We start from the raw sequence: 21,592 nt of genomic DNA on the forward strand, positions 1-21,592 counted from the left end.
CACAGGAAATCATCAGATTGCTTTTGAGTAACCTTTTTTCCACTGACGTAGAAAATGAAAAGCTGCAGGAGATGCAGATAAGCAGATGTAATATTTTATCTGAGAGTGAGCATTATCTCTAGTTAGCTTACTGTGTTGGTGTTGCAGTGTCTCCTGGTCTTACTCAGAAAGACGTTTTTAAATCCCTCAGATGGTGCTCCCATAATTTCCAAAGAATATCTCTTAGCAACACGTAACCTCTTTGGTAATTAGTCATGTTTCTACATAATGCTATTACTCAGTGGAGCCCTTTGTTAATGGTCTACCCTGTACCTGGTTATAAAGAAGCAGGTCTGCACAAGCTGCTATTAATACAGTCACACACAAAACACCTAAAGAAAATGTGTGTGAGGCGCTCTGCAGGCTGTTCTAACAGTGTCCTTGCACTTTAACACAATGTCCCGTAACTAAATGTTTCTTTTAATGCTGCTTGTGCTGGTAAAGGATTTATTGTCATGGAAAGATTTTTTTTAATAGAGCCACATCTAAAGGAGCAAAGCCAGTTTGTAAATCTGTGGTTCTGTAGCATACAGCAGTGTGGCTTAAACTGTCTTGTTACACATTTACAATCTAATATCTCTGGTTCTGGGATGACTTATTTATTTATTGCAGTTGTGGCAGCACTATCATGGGGGTGGCTAAAAGCATGTAAATAAACAGAAAGGACACAAAATACAATTTAAAAATTTTATTTAAATAGTTCTGTGCCATGTCCTTATTTCTTCTTGGCCTTCTTATCCTTTGCCTTCTTTTTGCTGGGCTTCTCGGCATTGGCCTTTCTGTAGAGGTAAAGTCCCACCAAGCCGAGCAAAGTGGGCACCAGTGCCAAACACACGAGGGGGAGCACGTCATTGACCATTTTCTGCCACGGTGTCTGCTGCGTCAGAGAAACCACCTCCACCTCGAACTCAAGGGCAGCATCACCTAAAACAGATCGAGATCATGTTTAGTGTTTTGTCACATCAGGTGCTGATCGAGTTTCCCCTTTAATTTTTCACCCAAGAATGGTGACAATTCAGGAGACTAGAAGGATACAGTAATTGTTTTTTTTTTATTTATTTTTTTATTAACTCCTCCTGATGAAAACGCCGATTAATTAGATAGGACAGTCTCGGTATGAGGGGGGAAGGGACAGAGATGATGGTATGCACGCACGTTGGATGCCTGCTCTACCCACTAAGCCACCTGGCGTCCCGTCATAAACACCTTTTGCATATTCTGCTACACTCTCCTCAGAAATGTCTCCTTGTTGTGTGGCTCACTGATAAAGCTCCCACTCTAAATCAGTGGCTGCATATTGTAACAGGTAGCATCCTGTTTGAAGCTTTCTCCACAGCCTGAAAGGATAATCCTTTTTATTCTACCGGATCTGGAACCTCCTCTTTGAATACCTGGGCACCATGAAATCTCAGAGGAGTCTGAGCTGACAGAACTGGCCTGGGAAAAGGATGCAGAATTATAGCTTGGTGCAATATTGAAGTGTAAAGTGTGTCAGGCTTAGTGTATTTTGTCTCTTTTTGTTTTGCTTGGCTGTCTGTAATTGGTGTTGCTGTATAATGTCTGTGTATAAGTATTGCTTTCTTTTTTTCTGTTTTGTAAAATAAGTTTATTAAAAATATGTTTTGAAAAAATAATAAATGACGTTATGAAATAGAATATTTCATATAAGAAAGATAAAAACACTCACTAACAAATTTAAAGAATACAATTCTCATCAACAAATCCCATAAAAAGATCTTAACCAACAATGAATTAATCATACTTACATATATTATAAGCCTGCTATGCCTTCCTCTTCTTCTGTGTCAGATACACATTTAAAACAGATCATTGAGCCACACTGCTGCACTGGGTGACATATTCCTTCATTATGATAAACTTGGGCACTGTAGTTTATTTTGAGTCATTGCCTCATACATCCTTCTGCTGGAAATACTAACTCGTGTGTATCAATCCACAGGTGAAAATAGTCCCCAACAAATGCACTGTTAACTCCAGTTTAAGGTGTGTTTGCTAAAACTGCAGTGTCCTGCTGCCTCAGACTAATAACTTGTTAGTTTCTATCTTTTCATGAGATTTGCTGACAATAAGAAAACCACAGAATATCACCAGCCATGTGCTTAGAGTCCCTCTCCAGACATATTTATACTGAGATTGACATGTTGTTGAACACAGTTTTCCCCAATAATAGTTAAAAAGAAACTGTGAAGAAGGTCTGGAAGCAGATCTACTCTTTTGCTTACTGCTCTCTCCATCTTTTATTTATGTTGTTTGTTAGCTTGTTAGCTTGTGGGCTAACTGGCAGTGGCTGCTAGATAATAGAAGGAAGCTTCAGGGTCCAGTAAACATCCAAAAACTGCACACTGTTTGCTGTCAGAACTTTCACTATGCTATTGCAAACTGTCGCTCTCTGTACTGATAAGCTCTGCGGTGGTGGTTTCAGGTTCCTTTGCTGCTGTTGTGTCAAAGTTCCTTGTCATTTCCCGTATCAGAGAGCGCTTGACTTTCGTATTAGTGATGAACCTAATCAAGTTTGCCTGGCATTTATTTGAATCTCTTATTTTAGGGAGGTCCACAGACATCGCCCCCTTCAGTAGAAGAACACACCTCTGAAAACACCTCTCTAGTGACAAACTTTGCACAGACACAAGATAGTAAAGTCAAGGTCAGACATTTTAGGGGACATACAGATAAGAAAACATATTTTTGAGTGGAGGGGAACTTTAAACAAATGTTCAGTGTGAATGTGGTGATGTACAGGATCATAGTTGTGCAGAGTTGCTCAGTGAAGTGCAAACACTGACGTTCTGCAAACACATCCTGTACTACTGTTGATTTTGTATGTGATTCTTATTAACATTGCTATGTGTGTTTTAACATTATAACTCCGCCCTGTGCTCATGTGTCTGTGCATGCATTGATGTGTGTGCATGAGTTCAGTACCTGGAATCGTAGGAGGGTAACCTTTCTTTCCATATGCAAGGTGAGCTGGAATAGTGGCTTTGATTTTTTGCCTGAATGAGAAACATAGAAATGTAAAACACAGTTACCAAGGAAGCATTCCTCAGATTGTATCACATAACTATTAACTGTGGTACGTTTTGAAATGACTGCATGCAGCTATTGCAAAGTAAATCTACGCTCTTTCTTCTCAGTAGACCTTCACTTTTCTCTTACCCTTCACAAACGCCAACCAAGCTTTGTTCCAGACCTGATAAGAAAATCACACAGAGAATGTCAGTCAGCAAAGTGAGCTTGTTCCCCGGCGCACAACACGCTGTACTTATCTCTCAAATGTTGGCGAAACAAAGTGTCACTGATTGAGCAACACGGGATGATTTACTGATCATTTACCGGCGATTACCGTCCTCTTCCCCAGCTCCACCACGAGAGGGTCCATAGATAGTGATGAGTCGATCACCTTTCCGTCCATCAGTTTACCCTGTACAGTGAAACACACAATGTGAGGCAGGAGTGCTAGGTGAGGCATTTGTGCAAACTTTAAAGCTAAAAATACTGTGGTTTGATGTATTTTCATATCCTTGAAGATACAATATGTGAACACTTTAGACAAGCGCAGCTGTTGCTTAGAGTCAAAGCAGGTCATCCACTAATCAGAAGATCAGTGGTTCGATTCCCGGCTCCTTGGGTCCTTGGGCAAGATACTGAATGTGTGAATAATTACTGAGCAGCAGGTGGCACCATGTATGGTAGCCTTGACCTCCAGTGTTTGTGTGAATCGATGAACGTGACGTGTAAAAAATGCTCTGACCAGAAAAGCTCTAAGTGCAGCCATTTTACGTTGTAGACAACCTATAAATTAGCCTATCTGATCAACTTAAAAATACACTTGTAGTACATATCTAAGGAGCAGTTTGACATTGTGGTAAATTTGCTTTCTTGCCAATAGTTACCATTCTTGTGTCTGTGCAGTGAAGCTAATGCCTGCAGCCAGTTAGCTTAGCTTAGCATAAACACTGAAAACAGGAGGAAACAGCTAGCCTGGCTCCGTCCACACTAAATGAACAAAGTCTGACAACCAGCTGTACAGATATTTTGGTACAGATTAAACACACGACCTTTAGAGGTGCTGGCAGGCGGATTTTTTTAACTTTTGGATAAAACCAATCTACCTGTTTCCCCCTGTTTCCAGTCTTTGTGCTAGCCTAAGAAAACTGGCTGCTAACCACTGCTACATCTCTTAGGATTAAAGCAAGTAAGTATTTTAACGATTCCTATAAAGTTAGAGAGTAAAAGTAACAGGAAGGTCTAGGTAGGGGCCGCAGTAGCTCTGTCCACGGGGACCTCCTCACCAGGTCAAGTCCCCGTATGGACCAAGTATGGGATGTGGACTGGCAGCTGAGAGGGACTACAAGCAGAGCACCAAAGCCCCAAACTGCTCCATGGGTGCTGTACTATTTATCCCACCTAACTGCACATGTGTGCTGAATTAAAAGAGGGATATCTGGAAGCTGCATTTCAACTGCCAATGTGTGGATTGACAAAAAAAGGATACATTTAATTAAACAGGTATGAGTAAACTGACAACCATTTATGACTTTTACATTAAAAATTATAAACATTTATGATATGAAGGGCCCTGCTCTTGACGAGTTTAACACCAGTAGAAAATAACACTGTATTTCTTCTATCAGTTGCTATGAGTGATCATACAGTGTAGTTCTGCCGCTCTTTAATGCTCAAAACTTCATCCACTTTAAAGCTGTCATTTTCATTTGTTCCTTAAAGTATCTTTCCGTTATCTGGCAGTTTCTATATATTCTTTCATTCAGCAGTAATAGTTTGCCTCGCCTGAGTCATTTGTCTCAACAACGAGCCCAATCATTAAATTAAATTACATTAAAAATTAAAGTAAGTTATCAATTAGAAAGCGCTTTGAGCCTAATCGGGCTGTTAATTGGTCCCTTATCAGCGACAGGTGCAGTGGAGACACAAATCACTTATCCAATATATTATTTAAAATGCACAGACGGTTCCAGCTAAAACATGCTGTGTGTTTTCAGCTACAGGTGCCTCATATGTATGAATAGACTTTGGTCACTTCAAACCGTACTGTATGGTAAATTCTTCTTCTTTAACTTGTATTAGATTTTATTTCATTTCATTTTATTTTATTTTATTTTATTTTATCTTATCTTATTTTATTTATATGGACAATGCAATTTAACATAATTAAAATACAGAGTATGGCACTGATTTATTGCGCAGAAAGTTTGTAGCTATTGCTAATTTTCAGTGCTTTTACATGTGGACCTAAAATGTAACTAGAAATATACAGTTTAAAATATCATTAAACCCATCATAATACTATTCTAATATGAAGAGTAATTGTTCTCAAGGTAACAACTAATAGGTACTTGAATAAATAATGATCAGAACATAAGGCATATTTATCTTTTTTTTTAAATGATTATAATATTACACTATTATGTTCTTTTGTTCATACTGTACGTTGTATATCAGCCCTGGTGTGTTCTTCTCATGTATTACCATTACATTTGAGTCACAGAGGTAAGCATCTAATTTTTTAAAGGTTGTTATGAATCTGTGAGTTTTTAAATTCCTACATATCAACATGTGTGAGGGCTGAGACCAGCGAGCCTCCAGTAGTATGCATGCATGCATGGGTGAAGTGGTTGGGGTTTATTGCTGACGTGTTGCACCGCCCCATCCCTCCATAGTAAAAGCGGAGGCGAGATAAAGCGCACGAGATAAAGCCAAATAAACCCCACTGGAAGACAATGAACCACAATCCGCCCCATGTTCAGTCACAGAGCTGTGTGTACCAGCTGCTGGCCGCAGACGTGTGTGTATTATTCCCTCACACAGGCTCAATCACAGCGGTGTGCACATGGTTCATGCAGACGGTGCCACATAGACAACAACTGCTTTCGTCAGCAGCAGCTGGGCCGGTGTGCCTTCATGTTATTGTAAAACATAGCGGATTGTTTCATCAGTTCCAGTGTCTCTCTGTGTCTTACCGTGTAGTGGATTTGCAGCGTGTCTCCCATGCTGGAAAGTACAGAGCAAGTTTCTGGTTTCACCTTGGGTCAGAGAAGTGAACTGTTAATACTGTTGCATGTATGATTTGATCAGTGGGTGTAATATATCAGTGTTGCTGCAGTATGACTGTGTCTCATACAAACACACACTCACCAGGGTCTCCACCTGCAGCTCCTCCGCTTCATCGTCTGCTCCCTGTGCGAGTCCACAAGTGAAAGCTGCGAACAGCAGCAGCAACAAAAAGCTGCTCTTCATTGTCAACTTCTGGAAAACAGCAGCTGCCATCCAACAACTTCCGCGTAGGATCCTTCTTCTTCTTCTTCTTTCTTCCACTCACACACAGAGAGCTGCACGGTCTGCCCCTGCGACCAAAATGGCTCAGCAGCGAGTAATGCTGATGTGTTATAACAGTGTAGAGATAAGGACTAGCGGCCCATGGACGTTGTCCCGACACCTGGGTCTCCCTGAAGAGCCCGCCTCAAACATTCCGCCAGCATCCCATCAGGCTGCTGCTGCCGGGGCTCAGAGGCGGAAGCGGGGCTCTGCAGAGGCGCTGGGGGGCGGTGCTGTGCAGCGTGTGGCCGGCCCTGCTGCTCCGTGCTCGGGACTGGCAGGAGGAGCAGACACCCCACTGCTGCTGCTGCTGCTGCTGCTGCTGCTGCTGCTGCACACACGCCACGTCGCTGCTGGGGCCTCACTCCCACACTGTGACTGCAGACATGTCAACATGATAGTTTTTGTTTGTTTAAAGAAAATAATTTGCACAAAGTCAGACTTCCAAGACTTCACATGTCGCCCTAAAAGACGAATGACAGACTAAAAATAATTAGTAAGGACATGAAAAAGGGCATGAGGGAAGTCAAAAATTATGTAGTGGAGCAACTAATTGATTATAAATGATGGATGGTAGAAAAACTTTTATTTGCACATTCTAGAGACTGCATTGAAATAATAAAATGAATGAATAAATAACAAATAAATATAATCTTTAAAATGGGGCAAAGACTTGGCCAAATTCGATTTTTTTTGTATGTTAAATGTACCTTAGCATGATCATAAGATTTATCATTAAATTTAATTAATTAACATTTCTTTGGAAAATGAACAGTGTTGGAAGGTTACTTTTGAAATGTAATAGGATACAGATAACTAGTTACCCTGTGGAAAATGTAATTAGTAATTTAACTACTTTAATTACTTTATCAAAGTAAGCTGGGTAATAAATCTGAAAAATGTCCGGCTATGCCAAAAGAAGGCATTATGTTATATTCTATATATAAACTGTTTGCTGAATATAATATAATATAATAGTTTAGTTTAGTTTAGTTTAGTTTAGTTTAGTTTGGTCATTTTCCAACTTATAAAACACAAATGTACTGGTAGATAGACAATAATAATAATAATAATAATGACTTTATTAAAGACACGGAGAGAGGTCCATAGCATACCACGCAAAACAAACAATCAAGAATTACAATATAATAGATACAATATATAAAAATATCTTTAAAAAAAGACAAGAAATACCCGACATGTCATTATACAAATTCAAATAAATAAACATTAAGTAAATGCTTTTTTTTCCAGCATTATAAAACCAAACAAAACAGGACCGAAAAGGTGTAGGCTGAAGCCTTAGCTTACAATTACAATAATATAATATAATATAATATAATATAATATAATATTCAGAAATATAATATAATATAACATAATATTCAGATGTAACTCCTTTGTAACCACAATTTAGTTACATATTTGTTCTCAGTAATGTCACTGTTTAAAATTCATATATTTTGTAATCTGATTACATGTAACTAGTAACTGAAAATGAAATGAATGAAAATGATATAACAGGCAGTTTTAACCCTGAGATGATGTCCAACATTTATTAAAGCCCATGAAAACCTGTTTTCAAAAAAGTATTTCTCTGTAACATTAAGTATTTGTGAATAAATAAACAACAATAACTTCAAGTTTAGAAAAAAAAACAAAAACACATTACTTATTATTTACCCAGAATTTAGCACTCAGAGAGTCAGCTGGCCCACTTCATCAGAGTTGATTTACAGTGATCAGGCAGCATAAGCAAACAGCCCCACAACTGTCACATGTTGCTAAACAGTGATTGGTGCATGCCAGGCGGTGTATTACATCTTTCCCTAAATGAGCTGGCTTCAAACTGTTAACAAAAGCAAGGCCAAAATAATTAACAACCAAAGCTGTTCTGTGCTCATGTAGGACCACACTGCTCAGAGTGAGAGTCAGACTGAGAAAATATATTGTCAGGGCTTTTATAATCATATAACTGCTTGAAAATCTACATGAGAATGATTCTAAATATGTAAAACAAAGCTCACATTGTGCCGTCACATACAGAGTCTATGTATCACATTTTAAAATGAGATGTCCTCAAAACTGCCAGTGACATCGAGACAAATTTTCTTCACCTATGACTCACTTTCATCACTTATTTTTAGTTTCAGTGTAACATGCGAGCGCTGTCATGGATCCTGTCAAGCAGAAACACTCGGTGACTTGTTAGCAGGGTCATGAAATGTCACTGAGTCATGTTAGAAGCATAGCTGTGATCAGAAACAAAAAATATAGCTTGCTCGACAGAAGTTTGGAAATGTAACAACACTATGTACGCACATTTATGTATCACATTTATCTTTAAGACATACCTTTTTTCTGTGGCTTTTAATGTGAGCTGATCTTTGACATCTTGACTCCACATATTGTTTTTGTTTGTTTCCCCTGTGTGTCTGTATTTTGTTAGTTTCTTTTATGCTTGTGAAGCACTTTGGTCAACTCTAATCGTTTTAAATGTGCTATACAAATAAATTTGACCTTGACCTTGACATTTCTGAACTACAAGTAACATCAGCTACAACCCAGGAAAATGTTCATCTCATATCTACCAGATTTTTTTGGATTTGTAGGCTACATTAAATTTGAATTTATATCAGAAGAAGACAGAAATAAATTTATTTATTGCGAGTTATGACAGCTTCAAGAGAAACAAATGTGGAGTTTCCTCTTTTATTTTCCGTCTCCTTCAGTCCTGTACTATATGGACCATAATATGCAACATTATAATCTGTCACTCTGCCTCTGTCACCTACTTAAATCTCAAACTCAGTGAGTCATACATTCCAAGCTGATAGACAGGGTGATCCCAAATCTGTTGCATTAAAGAGGAAGATGGCATTTTCGATCAAGGACTCATTTCACCTCTTCAGACTGTCGTTGTCATCAGATACACTACTCCCACTTCCCCTTGCTTTATGTGAAACAGTGACCTGCAGAACTACAAACATTCGAGCCACCAACTGTCTCAAGTCCTCTGTTTGGCAGCAGGATGTCGTGGAAGTATCACTGGCACAGGCTGCAGTGTTTGTGCCACATGCTAATGTATTAGACGAAGAATAGTTTCTCATGCAGTGAAGTTAGTTTGGTAATAAGCTCTGTCAGATGGTGCTAACTAAAACAAACAGTGATAAATGTACTGGGTGTGATGCCATGCTGCTGGCAGGCTCAATCACCGTGCTGCTTGTTCATGTCCGAACACCGAGACACGGTGAGCAACCTTGGATGTCACAATGTGTCAAAGCACTGTAAATGTGTGGTCAGTATAAACTTCATGATTGCCTGTAAAGCAGTATGATCAAGTACGTTAAAACGCTGTCACAGTGCAGCACTGAAATAGAAATTAATGACTCATCTAAGTGTGCAAACTACAGATAAGACCTTCTTCCTCCCTCAGATCACAGAAGTAGATTACATGCTGCTAAAACCACAGTGTTCATTTTTAAATACCCGGTTTGACCACATGCAACGACTTCATCGAAATGCTCTTTGGTTTCAGATTCATGTAGACCACCCGTGAGTGATAGGTTTCCTGTGGCTGGTAAAAACATGTCATCATGATCTGATCTGTCATTATCAGTCATATCACACAGCGATATCATAAACCAGACAAAAGAGTCTCCACCATTTATACTTAATACTGTACTAATAATCTCATGAACATTTCAAGGACCTCCATTTAGAGACTTAACTTTGTTCCCCATCTGTGGATGAAACTATTGCACAAGTGTTATGCAATGCTGAAGACCAAGTCACCATTTCCTGAAATCTTCACACATACAACAGGAACTTTATATAACAGGATGTTGGGCTCAGTAGCAATTACATTTATTTCTTCCTCCAAATGACTTCTTGTCTGTTATTTCCAGTTAACAAGTATGGAATCTTTAAGGATTAAGGTGCATCAGCATGTCCATGATTTATCTGTTGTGATCAAGGCTGGATTACCAGGCAGCTGCCCCGGACCCTCAGGGGTGTCCATTGTTACCATAAATTCCAGCTGCAGTAATCCTGCTATGACCACAGGGCCCACTAATGCCGGCCTTCAACCAAACAACTTTTCAAGCAACTTCACTGTCGCAGACAAATTTCCAGTGTTGAAATAAAATAATGAGAGTTTAACCTCAGTTGGTGCGGCTTCAGTTATCTTGATCGTTTGGTGTAAGGTGGTTATAAACCTCAGTCCAAGCTGTTTTGAGTCAGTCTCTTTCTCATCTGACGTTCCAACCAAATGAATGAACGCTGTCATGAACCAATTGCTGTGCTCTCTCCAGCACCAAACAAGAAGCAGCAAACTGGGTGGACAGTGAACATGGAGGGGGACATGGCAGGCTAGAACCTGCACAAGTCCGGAGAAAGTTGTGGAGTGAACAAGAGTCGTTGTTTATTTAATTGGTACCTGATCCATCAACCAGCACTTATTTTGGTTGATATGACACCTTTTTTCTTGTGTTTACAGGGTTATGTGGTTTTTTTTGCCGACGCATAACGAATAATTGATATGTCATATTTCATAAAGGGAGTTTAGTGTAATATTTTCCACCACAAACAGGATGGAAAATAATTTCAAAAGGAATCTAGCTGTAGTCGTGCAAATGGTGACCCTACAAGATCCCCATTCTTTGCAAAATCTTATAGTGTGTGACTAAAAACTCAGTTTGTCTCAGATGTGATAGATCGTTTGACTTTAGTCTTTTAAAAGCATCTTCAAAGTCTTTTCAAGTTATTCTAGTGCACAGTAAACATTAGCTGTTAATCTGGCCCTGGTTGTTACTCTGCTGTGTACAGTGTGGCGACACAGGCCCAAAGCAGAGGGAGACATCTGACCTAAAATGCCTTTTAATGACCTCAAATGTAAATGTGTTAATTCAAATAATTGCAAACAAACGCTCTTAAGTCACTGATAGGAGGTGTGCTATCTGGGAAAAGTTTAAACACAGTGTTTCCTGTGTAAATAAAAGCAAAGTTTTCCTATAGAGATTTCATGGCCCTGTGGACTCACACAGGTGTTCGTGGTTGATCTCTGGTTGATTGCTCAGGTGGTAGGTGAGCAGAGCTTTACTGCATATCATATAAGGTCATTGGACTCCATGCACCAATAAGACAGATCATCTGGGGCAGAGATCATGTCATTGTTTTACTAATTGTCTGTGCTTAATGCGCTATTGTATGTTTTTCTTTGTTTTGTTTTTTTATATGCCATCAACCTGCCAGGGACTGCAGATAAAAGTTAGCTTGTATGGGTAAATCTGGAACATATGTTAATTAAAGCTCCAGTAGGCAACATTGTTTTGGTATAATTGAGTAAAAATTTTATAATATCCTCTAAGCATAATGTAAATCAAGTGGTCTGAGACAAACAATAGGTTTCTGCACCTTACCATGGCTCTGTGTTCAGCCTCTAAAGAATCAGTATCGTGCCGATGTGCATCAACCAATCAAAGGTCAGCTCAGACCACTGCGTTCCTACTGGCTGTTCTACTGCATATGCGCGTTCCCGTGCCGCCGGCAGAAGGGGAGCGCAAGTGGCAATGGCGAACAGTGCACCAGGTAAAATAGCTATTCCAGCATTTAGCAGCATGGCTAAACAACCCAAAAAAAGGAGCCCCGGAGGGAGGGGAAGGGTGAGGTGGGGCCGGGCCCGGCCGGAGGGCATGAGGGTCAGCCGTGGGAGCGGAGAAACCTAACTCAGATGAGACTCAAAAATCAACCGTTTTCAGGCTTTCTACCTACTGCAGCTTTAATGTGCATTGCCCCTTCTTAAATGAACGGTGTGTAAGATTTAGAGGGATTTTGTGGCATCTAGTGGTGATTACTGCAGATTGCAACCAGCTGAAACTTCTCCTTGTTAATATTCCTTCAGTGTTCGTTGTTCAGGGGGGTTTTACCAGGAGCCAAATTATCTGCAGAGGTCTCTTCCTCTCTAAAACAAACGGACCTGGGGATTTAAACCAGTAAAAACACTTAATAAAGCAGTTTCACATTTAAAAAATCTGTTTTTCTGATGTTTTCATTGGGAAAGGGCTGCTACCTTTGATGGCTGATGCAAAATGCGACTGCAACAGTGGCCCAATCTAGAGCCAGTATTTGGTTTGTCCGTTCAGGGCTACTGTAGCAACATAGCGATCTCCATGGACGAGGACCCGCTCCATATGTAGATAAAAATGGCTGATTCTAAGGTAACAAACACAAAGCAAGTCTTATTTTGAAGTGATTATACACCAAAGAAAACTTCCTTATTATATTTAATTTCTGCCAATATATCCTACTAAATTCTACACACTGGACCTTTAAAGAAAATGAACATAAAGGTGTCAGTCATCCTGCCCAACAAAGCTAACAGAAGAGTGAGGGAAATGTCAGTTAACATGTATGCATACAGCCCTGAGAGGAGGGCTACTGAGACTGAATAAGTGAGATCACTGTGGTGGGTGTGTGGGCCCTTTAAAGGTTAAAACAGTGGTTATGACAACACATTCAGGTGCCTAAATCCTGATATTTTTGTATTGTGTGTCCATAACTAATCAGTAAAATGCATGTCTGAAGGAGTATTTGAGTCTTGGATCTGTAGACACACAGACATGTAATTAAATCATAACCAGTAGCCTTGTAAAAACAGAAGGCAGACCAAAGTCCTTTACCTGTGCAGAGCCCATTGTACTGCAACACTGTTTGTTATATATTAAAATATTTTTAGGAAATCAGGATTGAGGTGACAATGCTCCCAAACTGATATAAATATCCCAAATTGTTAACAGTTTGATGATACAAAACCTGTAGTTGTTCAGACGTCCTTTGAAAACCACTGTCAACATTCCAGTTTGATTTGAACCTCAGGTCTCGCGAGATCTCGTTTACTGCTGAGTTGTCCCCCGGAAAATACCGTTAGACATTTAGTAGAGGACTACTCGGCGGAGGTAAGTGAGGATACTGGCACCAGCACCAACCCGACTGTGTACACGCAGGTCCCGGCGGGTGATTAAATCAAGGTGTGTGTGATGGCCGACCTGTTTCGGTTGTGTAGCCTCGGTGTTGTGCGGCGGGCGGGCGGCTCGCTGGCAGCAGGATGCCCGCTGAGGTGATAAGCGGATGGATGAATGGGGTGGATCGGGACGGCAAATACGCAAGCTAACGTTACGTCTCGTCGATTAGAGCTAAACTAGCTCGATAAACGAGTTTAAACCCGGTAACATAACGAGGAAATGGTGAAGCTCGGTCGCTGAAATTAAGTGTGTCTCTTTAGTTAACGCGTTAAGATGTCCGGGGCCGATGTTAACGGCTAATATCACCAGGATAGCCGTAACGTTAACGTTGCATAGCATTCCCGGCTAACGTAACCTGAGTCACCCGGAGTTGAATTAATGTTATCAGGCCGGCATATCGTGGCCCTGCTCCCACATAGCTTAAATCACTATTGTAAGAGCTCATATTTAAACCTGTACAGCCCTCTGTGGGAGGACAGGAGATGGGGTCAGGCTGTGACAAGTGTGGTGATCCTCTTCAGCACCATGGACAGGGCTGCAGCTAGCCTCATATCTACTGACGACTTTATTTATTTAAATATCATCTTCTATTTTTCACTTTAGTTGAGTCTATTAGTCCACTCAACCCACCAATAGTGTCATATGATGATGATGCCAATGCACATGATGAGCGTATATGTCTCTATTCTACACTGAAATATAGCAAGTGCACACTTTATAATTCAGAGTATGTGCAATCACTACATTTGACATACCCCACAATGTACCACAATGTCCAAAGATGTGTTAGTGCATGAAGAAGACATTGATTGGGGACATAACACATCACCTTGAACACATCACTTTGCAGTCTTTACAGGTACATTTTGTTCTATTGGAAACATTCAATGTGTTGAAAAGAAATATAAATGTGTAATACCAACCTGGTTTCTGACCTCTGAAGCTTTTCAGCACTTCAAATGATGACAGTTAATGAAACAACTTAGCTGAAATGAAATCCACCTGATCATAAGGCTAGTAAAATGTGGTTGAAAGGATAGATAAGATAGCAAGTGGACCGTTGTGTGCAGTTTCACTTTAAGAGAGTATTTTTGGACACTGCAATAGTATTTTTGCTCCCGTGCTCTACTGACAACTATATCTGCAAAACACGGCACAACTAGACTGCCGACTCGTGAAAATGTGCTCTTCTCTGCCTCTTTTAGTCCAGGTTTGTGATTGGATATGTTTGAGCCAGGCCTGGTAATGTAGGACATTTTTCATGTGCTCTGAGGGCTTGGCGTTGTTGCAGGATAACATTTGAAGGAGAAAAAAAAAAAACAAGCGAGAAGGGTCTGAACAGATTGTACTGCAGCCTGCAGTCATGGCACTAACATGCATCTCCTTCACCCTCTCTGTGATGATGACTGTGGGCAATTAGCATAGCTTGCACCTGTCTTGGGTTGTGCATGTAGAAGTGAGAGTGTCTGGCATGGTGGTGCAGTCTTTTCAGAAAAGTAAAGGAAGGTTTGATGGAGCGTTCCCTTCATTGTAATTTAACAAAGGCCTCACAGACACTTTAGCTTATTAATAATTCTCTCTTTATGCCAACATGTTTGTTGCATCCATCACTGGATGTTTACACACACAACAGTATTACTAAATGGTCATTTGCTGTGTTTCCTTTCAGCCCTCCTTCGTGATCTATTGCTGCTGGACGAGTGAAACTTGGCAGCAAGGCATCTGTAATCAGGATTGTAGCCGCACGCTGAAGTTTAAGAACTTCATCTGAATCATGGGGAACATTTTTGGGAATTTGCTGAAGAGCCTCATAGGGAAGAAGGAGATGAGGATCTTGATGGTGGGGCTGGATGCTGCAGGAAAAACAACAATCCTCTACAAGCTCAAACTGGGGGAAATAGTCACCACTATCCCAACCATTGGTAGGTGGAGGTGCACAGACCAAATAATATTAAAGTATTTTCCTGCACACTAATGACTAGAGCACTATTATGTTTGCTTTACATGTTGTATGCACTTATTTTCAGGGTTTAACGTGGAGACGGTTGAATACAAGAACATCAGCTTCACTGTGTGGGATGTGGGTGGGCAGGACAAGATCCGCCCCCTCTGGAGACACTACTTTCAGAACACACAGGGTGAGAAGAGCTAATCATAGGGTTACACCAGCGACTTTCCTCTTCTTCTCCTTCAGAAAAAAAAGGATTTTGTTTGTCTCTCTCGCTGTTTCAGGTCTAATCTTTGTGGTGGACAGTAACGACAGAGAGCGTGTGAACGAAGCACGAGAGGAGCTGATGAGGATGCTGGCTGAGGATGAACTGAGAGATGCTGTCCTCCTTGTGTTTGCCAACAAACAGGCAAGACACCCTAACTGTTCTGCATATATACACACATTTTATACACACTGCAAATAAATCAGTGCACAATAGGGTTGTACTGGAGGATCAATGCACCACTTAGTATCTCGTAGATAAAATTCTTCTTCAGGCTGATGTAATTATTTGTAACCTAAATCCAAAGATGATACTAACTTGAGAAATACTGCGGGTAAATGATGAAAACCTGCTCTGGCTTACAACCCTTTGTACATTTTTGTATGTATTAAATAAATAAGATACAACATGTTAATTATTAAGCTTTAGAGGAGCTGGTAGTCAGACATTATTACCTTTGAACAGAGCCACGCTAGCTGTTTCCAGTCTTTATGCTAAGATGCAGTAAGTAAACCGCCTGCTGGCTGTAGCCTTGTGTTCACTGCACAGACTTGAGTGTGGTATCAATTTTATCACCAAATTCCTGACGAGAATGCAAATAGGTCTCATTCCCAAAATATAGAGGTATTACTTTGAAGTTTACTTTTCAGTTTTCCACTGTATGACTGCAAGCACGTTACAAAGTCTGCAGTGTATTGAGAATTCAATTGGTTTTTTGAATGTTTTTTGGTTAGATGCCTGATTTTCATGTTTGTTCTACAGTTTTGAAAGTCTCTTGAAAAAGGTGGTTGCTAACAATATTGTCGCCACAACTACAGCCTTGTTGTGGTGGCAACGATGAAGTCATGTGACTGCGGTGCAGTTCGTTTGTAACCTAAAGTTAGCAGACTGCATTTACGCTTCAGAAAACATAAAATGGTGTTCATTTGTGAAGATTAACCTTATGTACAAAACATCTAAGTGTCATGAACTTTTTTGCTACAGAGCTTATTTTCTGCAATAATCCAAAATCCAATCAAAAAATCCCATTAGCTCTTTTTAAGGGAACCAGGGTGATGATAACTTCCATGTCGGCCTACTAAAAAGGTCCCTGCACCACTCTGTTAATCTGCCTATTACATTTGGATTCACTGAGTAAGTGCTGGTCTATAAAACGTCAGAAAATAATGAAAAATGGCCCCCACGATGTCACAGAGCTCTGAATGAAATGATTACTGGTTTCACGATAAATTTCCAGACTGTTAGTATTACAATGTCAAATTTAAATTATAATTTAAACCAGGATTTATTACTGTGTGATTAAATACTCACAGTACTGTCCTGCATCAGCCAAAGTTTGCATCAGTCTCAAATCCAGACACAACATGCAACGTGGGTTTGTTTTGCTGCTCCCTTGTTTACTGAGTGGGTGTAGAGTGATGCTGCTGGTCCCCTGTCCTCATCTACAGTGACACAGACACTCCAGCAAGCATTTGAAAGACAGGCTTTAATATTAAGGCAGAACTGAGGCAGATTAAGGTGTACATGAGGTACTGGCTATATTATTATTTTAATGTTGATGTAAACAAAATGTGCTGCTAATTTTATATGTGGTTTTTAATATAAAACTTGATGAAATGATTTCAGTGCGTGTTTCAGCACATTTTAACAAAACTGCAAAACTGTTTCATCTCTACTCAGAGCTCAAGGTGACAACTACAAACTGCTTGTTTTGTCCGACCAACAATCAAAAATCGAACAATATTTAATTTACTATCATACATGAAAAAGAAAAGCACTGACTTGTGCGTTAGCTCCATCCAGAGCCTATGCACGTGGCGTACGCCGCAGTGAGCATTTATACTTGTGCAATGGTGTGTCTGTGTCACTCTGCAGTTACACCTTCAAAACACTAGTCAGCGGCGGGGTTTCTGTGAAGTGCTGTAAAGTTTAGTTGATTCAAAACACACATTAAACACAATTTAACACACATTAAACATGGCTTAATAGAGACAATTTCAAAGACAAGTACACAAATCAGCTTCACTATAACTCACAGCATTGACAGACAAACACTTGCCTTTTGCTGGACACATTTTCCCCTCAAATGCAACATGCTAATGGTTTGAGCACAAGCCTATGGCATTTTCCATTGTATAAATTAGCTTAGCTGCTAGTGAAGCCAGGGAGGACAACAGCAACATTTAACAAAGGTAACGTTACAAAATTTGGCTCCATTACAGCTCACAAGGTTCACTGACAAAACAACTGCCTTATATTAAACCCATTTTTCAAACAAATGCAACATGCTAATGTTATTAGCACAAGCCTATGGCATTTTACACTGTATAAAATTAGCCTAGCTACAAGCAGAGATTTCCTGTGCTCATATGAAGCCAGGATAAATCACACACAAGGCATAAAAGGCTATTTTGTAAAGCCTTTATTGTCTTCACAATTTATTGTTTCTTATCTGTGAAATAAAAATAAATAAAAGCTTCGTTTCCACTGAGGGAAATGGTTTCAGCTTACAAAAATAGCCGGAGGTCTGCGTCGCCGCGACATGTATTTACATTTTTGAGGAGGTGCACGTCACGCTGTGGGTCAGGGTACAGCTTTGATCCCGCTTAAGAGAAAGTGAGAAAGCCCAGCTGGTACCAGTGTGTCAGTACTGCAGCAAATGAGTACTGAAACCATTACAAATATGCAGAAAAGATATGGATTGATAAATTGATATTTCTGACACAATTAGGGTCAAACTAAAGCCTGATCACTTACCCTTGACTCTTCACTCTCTCCTCCCTGAACTCTCGCCTCTTTGACAGGACTTACCGAACGCCATGAACGCTGCAGAGATCACAGACAAGCTGGGCTTACACTCCCTGCGTCACCGTAACTGGTACATCCAGGCCACCTGTGCCACCAGCGGCGACGGCCTCTATGAGGGTCTTGATTGGCTGGCCAATCAACTGAAGAACAAGAAATAAGAAGAAAACTGGAACAAGCAGCCAGCACCCGTCCAAGTTTTTATTTGTTTTGGGAATGGGGGGCGTGAGTTAGGTACAGGGGTTTTGATCGATAGGTGAAAAGCAAGATTCTGGGTTTGGGGAGGATTTTAGGCTTTTATTTTCAGTCTGTTGAGATTCTTAATAGTTTTCAGTGCTTATTAAAATCAGATTCTCATGTACTTCATATTTAACCAAACACACACACACACACACACACACACACACACACACACAAATGCACACTAACTGTAAGCAATCACAGCAGACACTTGCTTTTCCTGTGTCCACCTCTTGTCCTTAGGTGCAATGTACTGTATGTTCGTCTCTAGGTGCTGTACCAAGTCACGTGTGACTCCACTGAGTCAGCAATGAGTCAGATAGGACTTTTTGTTTATGTATGTCTTTCAGCTGTCAGTCATCCAAACAAAGAACTGTTCTGTGTCCGTTGCACTTCCTGTTTTTCATTTTCTTTTTTCCTAACAGAGCCATGTTTGAGAACAATCACAGCTGGCAGTTTCATGTCATCATAATTCTACCTATTAATTTGTGAGCAATGCTGAGGCACTTTGGTACTCAGATAAAGTGTGTGTGAGCGTGCACACATCCTGTGTGTGTTGGTGCAAGCGGCCCAGTCAGTATTAATCATGAAAAAGACAACAGAGCAGGAGTTCCCCCTGTCACGTGTCCTCTTACTGCCTCATTTTGGAAATCTTTTGATATCCGTGGCGTGTTTCTACTCCCCATGTGGCGACCCAAAGCGTCGAAGCCGCCCTTTTTAAATATTTTAAAACGCACAACACGTCCCTGACCGCCGAGCTGCATGCATCCCAGTAGTTCTCGCTGACATTGTTGCCTACCTTTCCATCCTCGGAGCTGCATGGATGTTGATGCTGTTTGTAGATTTTCTCTGATCGTCGTGTTCTGGTGCTGTTTTTACAGTAGGATGCAGAAACTAACCAAACCACCCATTTCTGCATTTAGTCGTCAACGTGCGCTAAACACAGTGTAGTCAGCTTTATGGTCTTTTTAATGTGAAAGCAGAATATAAAACACGACACACATGACCTGCACAGCTGCTGCGTGTCTGCCTTCATGTGTGAGTACTCAAACTGCTTCAGGTTGCTCTTCGCTCCTTGTGTTTTCGTCTCAGACTTGCATATCGGGGGATGATAACTCTGTGTTACTGAATGTGAATATTGTTGATGAATCTATAAATGGCTGTAATATTTATTTGACATGCATATTCCTTTATTTCGGTGATAATTATGTGAAAGGAAGCAGGGTAAGCAGATCAGTTCACTCATCAGCACATCAGTTCCTGCGTCACCACTGATACCAGCAGAACCCACAGACTTCTGTCAGTAGAACAACTTCTTGTGTGCCATACATGGGTACGACTACTCATACACCAGTGACAGCACAACATGCTGTAAATCCACTCCACCGAGGTATGAGTGCATCGTTCATATTCAGCAGCTGTGTTCAATCATCAGTTTGATCATTTGGGTTTTGTGGCCTTATATATTTAGTGATAACTTCTAATTGATTTCTCAGCTCGTCCGATTCTGATTTCGAGTCATATATTTATCTATAAAGAATGATTTACAGATTTATTTCTCTATGCCCTCGAGAGGTGGGTTTTGCACCACAGTTCAAGGTGATCAGGCAAAAGTTTTGTCCTTTTGTTTTGCCAGTTTACTCAATTCATATTTGGTGGTAGATTTCTTTGGTTTTCTTTTGGGGTGTAAAGAAACTTTGATGTAGACTGTGTCTGTGAAACAATGATAATCAGTGCAAACAAAAAAAACAAAAATTACAAAAAAAAAAAACCTTCCAATGATTCATTCTGTACCGTTATAGTTACACAAGTAGATTTAAAAACGGTGAAGATCATGTTTCAATGCTGAATGCAAGGAGACATCTGTATGTGATGTAAGACAAACAAACAAAATTCTGCTGTATTACAAATAAACCCATTTTCTGTATGACCTGTCTCATCAGCTGTGAGTGAGTGTCGCTGATGGATTTCATTAATAACATATTCACACTTCATTAGTTATATCCGTGTTTACAAGTAAATGAAAAGGCACAGGAGATCTTGCTGTGACAAGCTTCAACCAGAGGAGGGCACTCTTGAGTAACACTTCAGTGCTGTTCAAAGCATAAAGAGCTGCATTATATAAATCAAAGTTACATGTAGTGACTTTTTACTTCTGTTTGTTCTGTTTTGCCCTCTTTAACACATTTAGAACATATATGTTTATTTATAACGTTGACTCTTCATTTTCCCGGAGACTTAAACTGTAAAACAAAAATAATAAGATTTGCATCTGCTCTATATGTTATGATTGATTTTTAAGGTACTTTTTTTGACATGTGTCAGCTCCGAAACGGACATGTATTTAAAGGAAAAGAAAACTCTCAGATTTAAAGTCATTATTATTTATACACATGCAGAAGTGGGGTCTGTTGGACCCAAAATCAATGAGGAAGTGAAGCCAATGTCAACAAAACTCAGTGGTTGAAAGGGAAATACCAGTATTTTTCAGACTCACTGTGTCACTTACAGGAACACTTCACCCACAAAATGACCATTTGTGTATCAGTTGTTAGTCATGTTGTGTTACCTTAAATTCATGAGAATGTGTTTTTCTTGCATGCCTCTACACTGAACATATTGATTTATTGTTTGATTCTGAACCACATTTAACAACAGCAAAACTATATCAAAACATCTGCTTATAAACTCTCACACAACTCATGCAGTATAATCCAAGTCTCATTTTATCCAGTGGTATGCTCAGTACTTTGAAAACACATGTATTTTGCTGGCTTTGAAGAGAGTATAGATAAGTTTTACTCCTATTTCAGTTTTAAATACTTGGGTTTTTTGGTGAAAATGCATGTGTCTGGGATGTATTTAGTATACTGAGTATCAATGAGACTTGGATTTTGCTGCTTTATTTGTGTAAGA

The 21,592-nt window shown here is 40.0% G+C and overlaps 2 protein-coding genes across 3 annotated transcripts; one reads left to right on the forward strand and one right to left on the reverse strand.

Annotated features, from left to right (window-relative positions):
• Nucleotides 1–712: 712 nt before the first annotated feature.
• fkbp11 (FKBP prolyl isomerase 11) lies at nt 713–6,559 on the reverse strand. The gene is made up of 6 exons (XM_050037486.1): nt 6,217–6,559; nt 6,042–6,104; nt 3,394–3,481; nt 3,217–3,250; nt 2,983–3,053; nt 713–963 (listed from the first exon to the last, which is right to left on the reverse strand). Exons 1-6 carry the CDS (start codon nt 6,346–6,348, stop codon nt 755–757), a joined length of 597 nt encoding a protein of 198 aa, XP_049893443.1. The 5' UTR covers nt 6,349–6,559; the 3' UTR covers nt 713–754.
• A 6,727-nt stretch (nt 6,560–13,286) lies between these two features.
• Nucleotides 13,287–20,603, forward strand: arf3b (ADP-ribosylation factor 3b). 2 transcript variants are annotated; one of them, XM_050037487.1, is made up of 5 exons: nt 13,287–13,352; nt 15,088–15,340; nt 15,446–15,556; nt 15,651–15,775; nt 18,436–20,603. In XM_050037487.1, the coding sequence occupies exons 2-5, from the start codon at nt 15,193–15,195 to the stop codon at nt 18,595–18,597; spliced, it is 546 nt and encodes a 181-aa protein (XP_049893444.1). In that variant the 5' UTR covers nt 13,287–13,352; nt 15,088–15,192; the 3' UTR covers nt 18,598–20,603. The 2 variants fall into 2 exon arrangements, with proteins under 2 accessions (XP_049893444.1, XP_049893445.1); XM_050037488.1 differs by having other exon boundaries at nt 13,292–13,424.
• Nucleotides 20,604–21,592: the final 989 nt, after the last annotated feature.

The sequence above is a fragment of the Epinephelus moara genome, chromosome 24 (assembly GCF_006386435.1).
Source record: "Epinephelus moara isolate mb chromosome 24, YSFRI_EMoa_1.0, whole genome shotgun sequence".
Lineage (NCBI taxonomy): Eukaryota > Metazoa > Chordata > Actinopteri > Perciformes > Serranidae > Epinephelus > Epinephelus moara.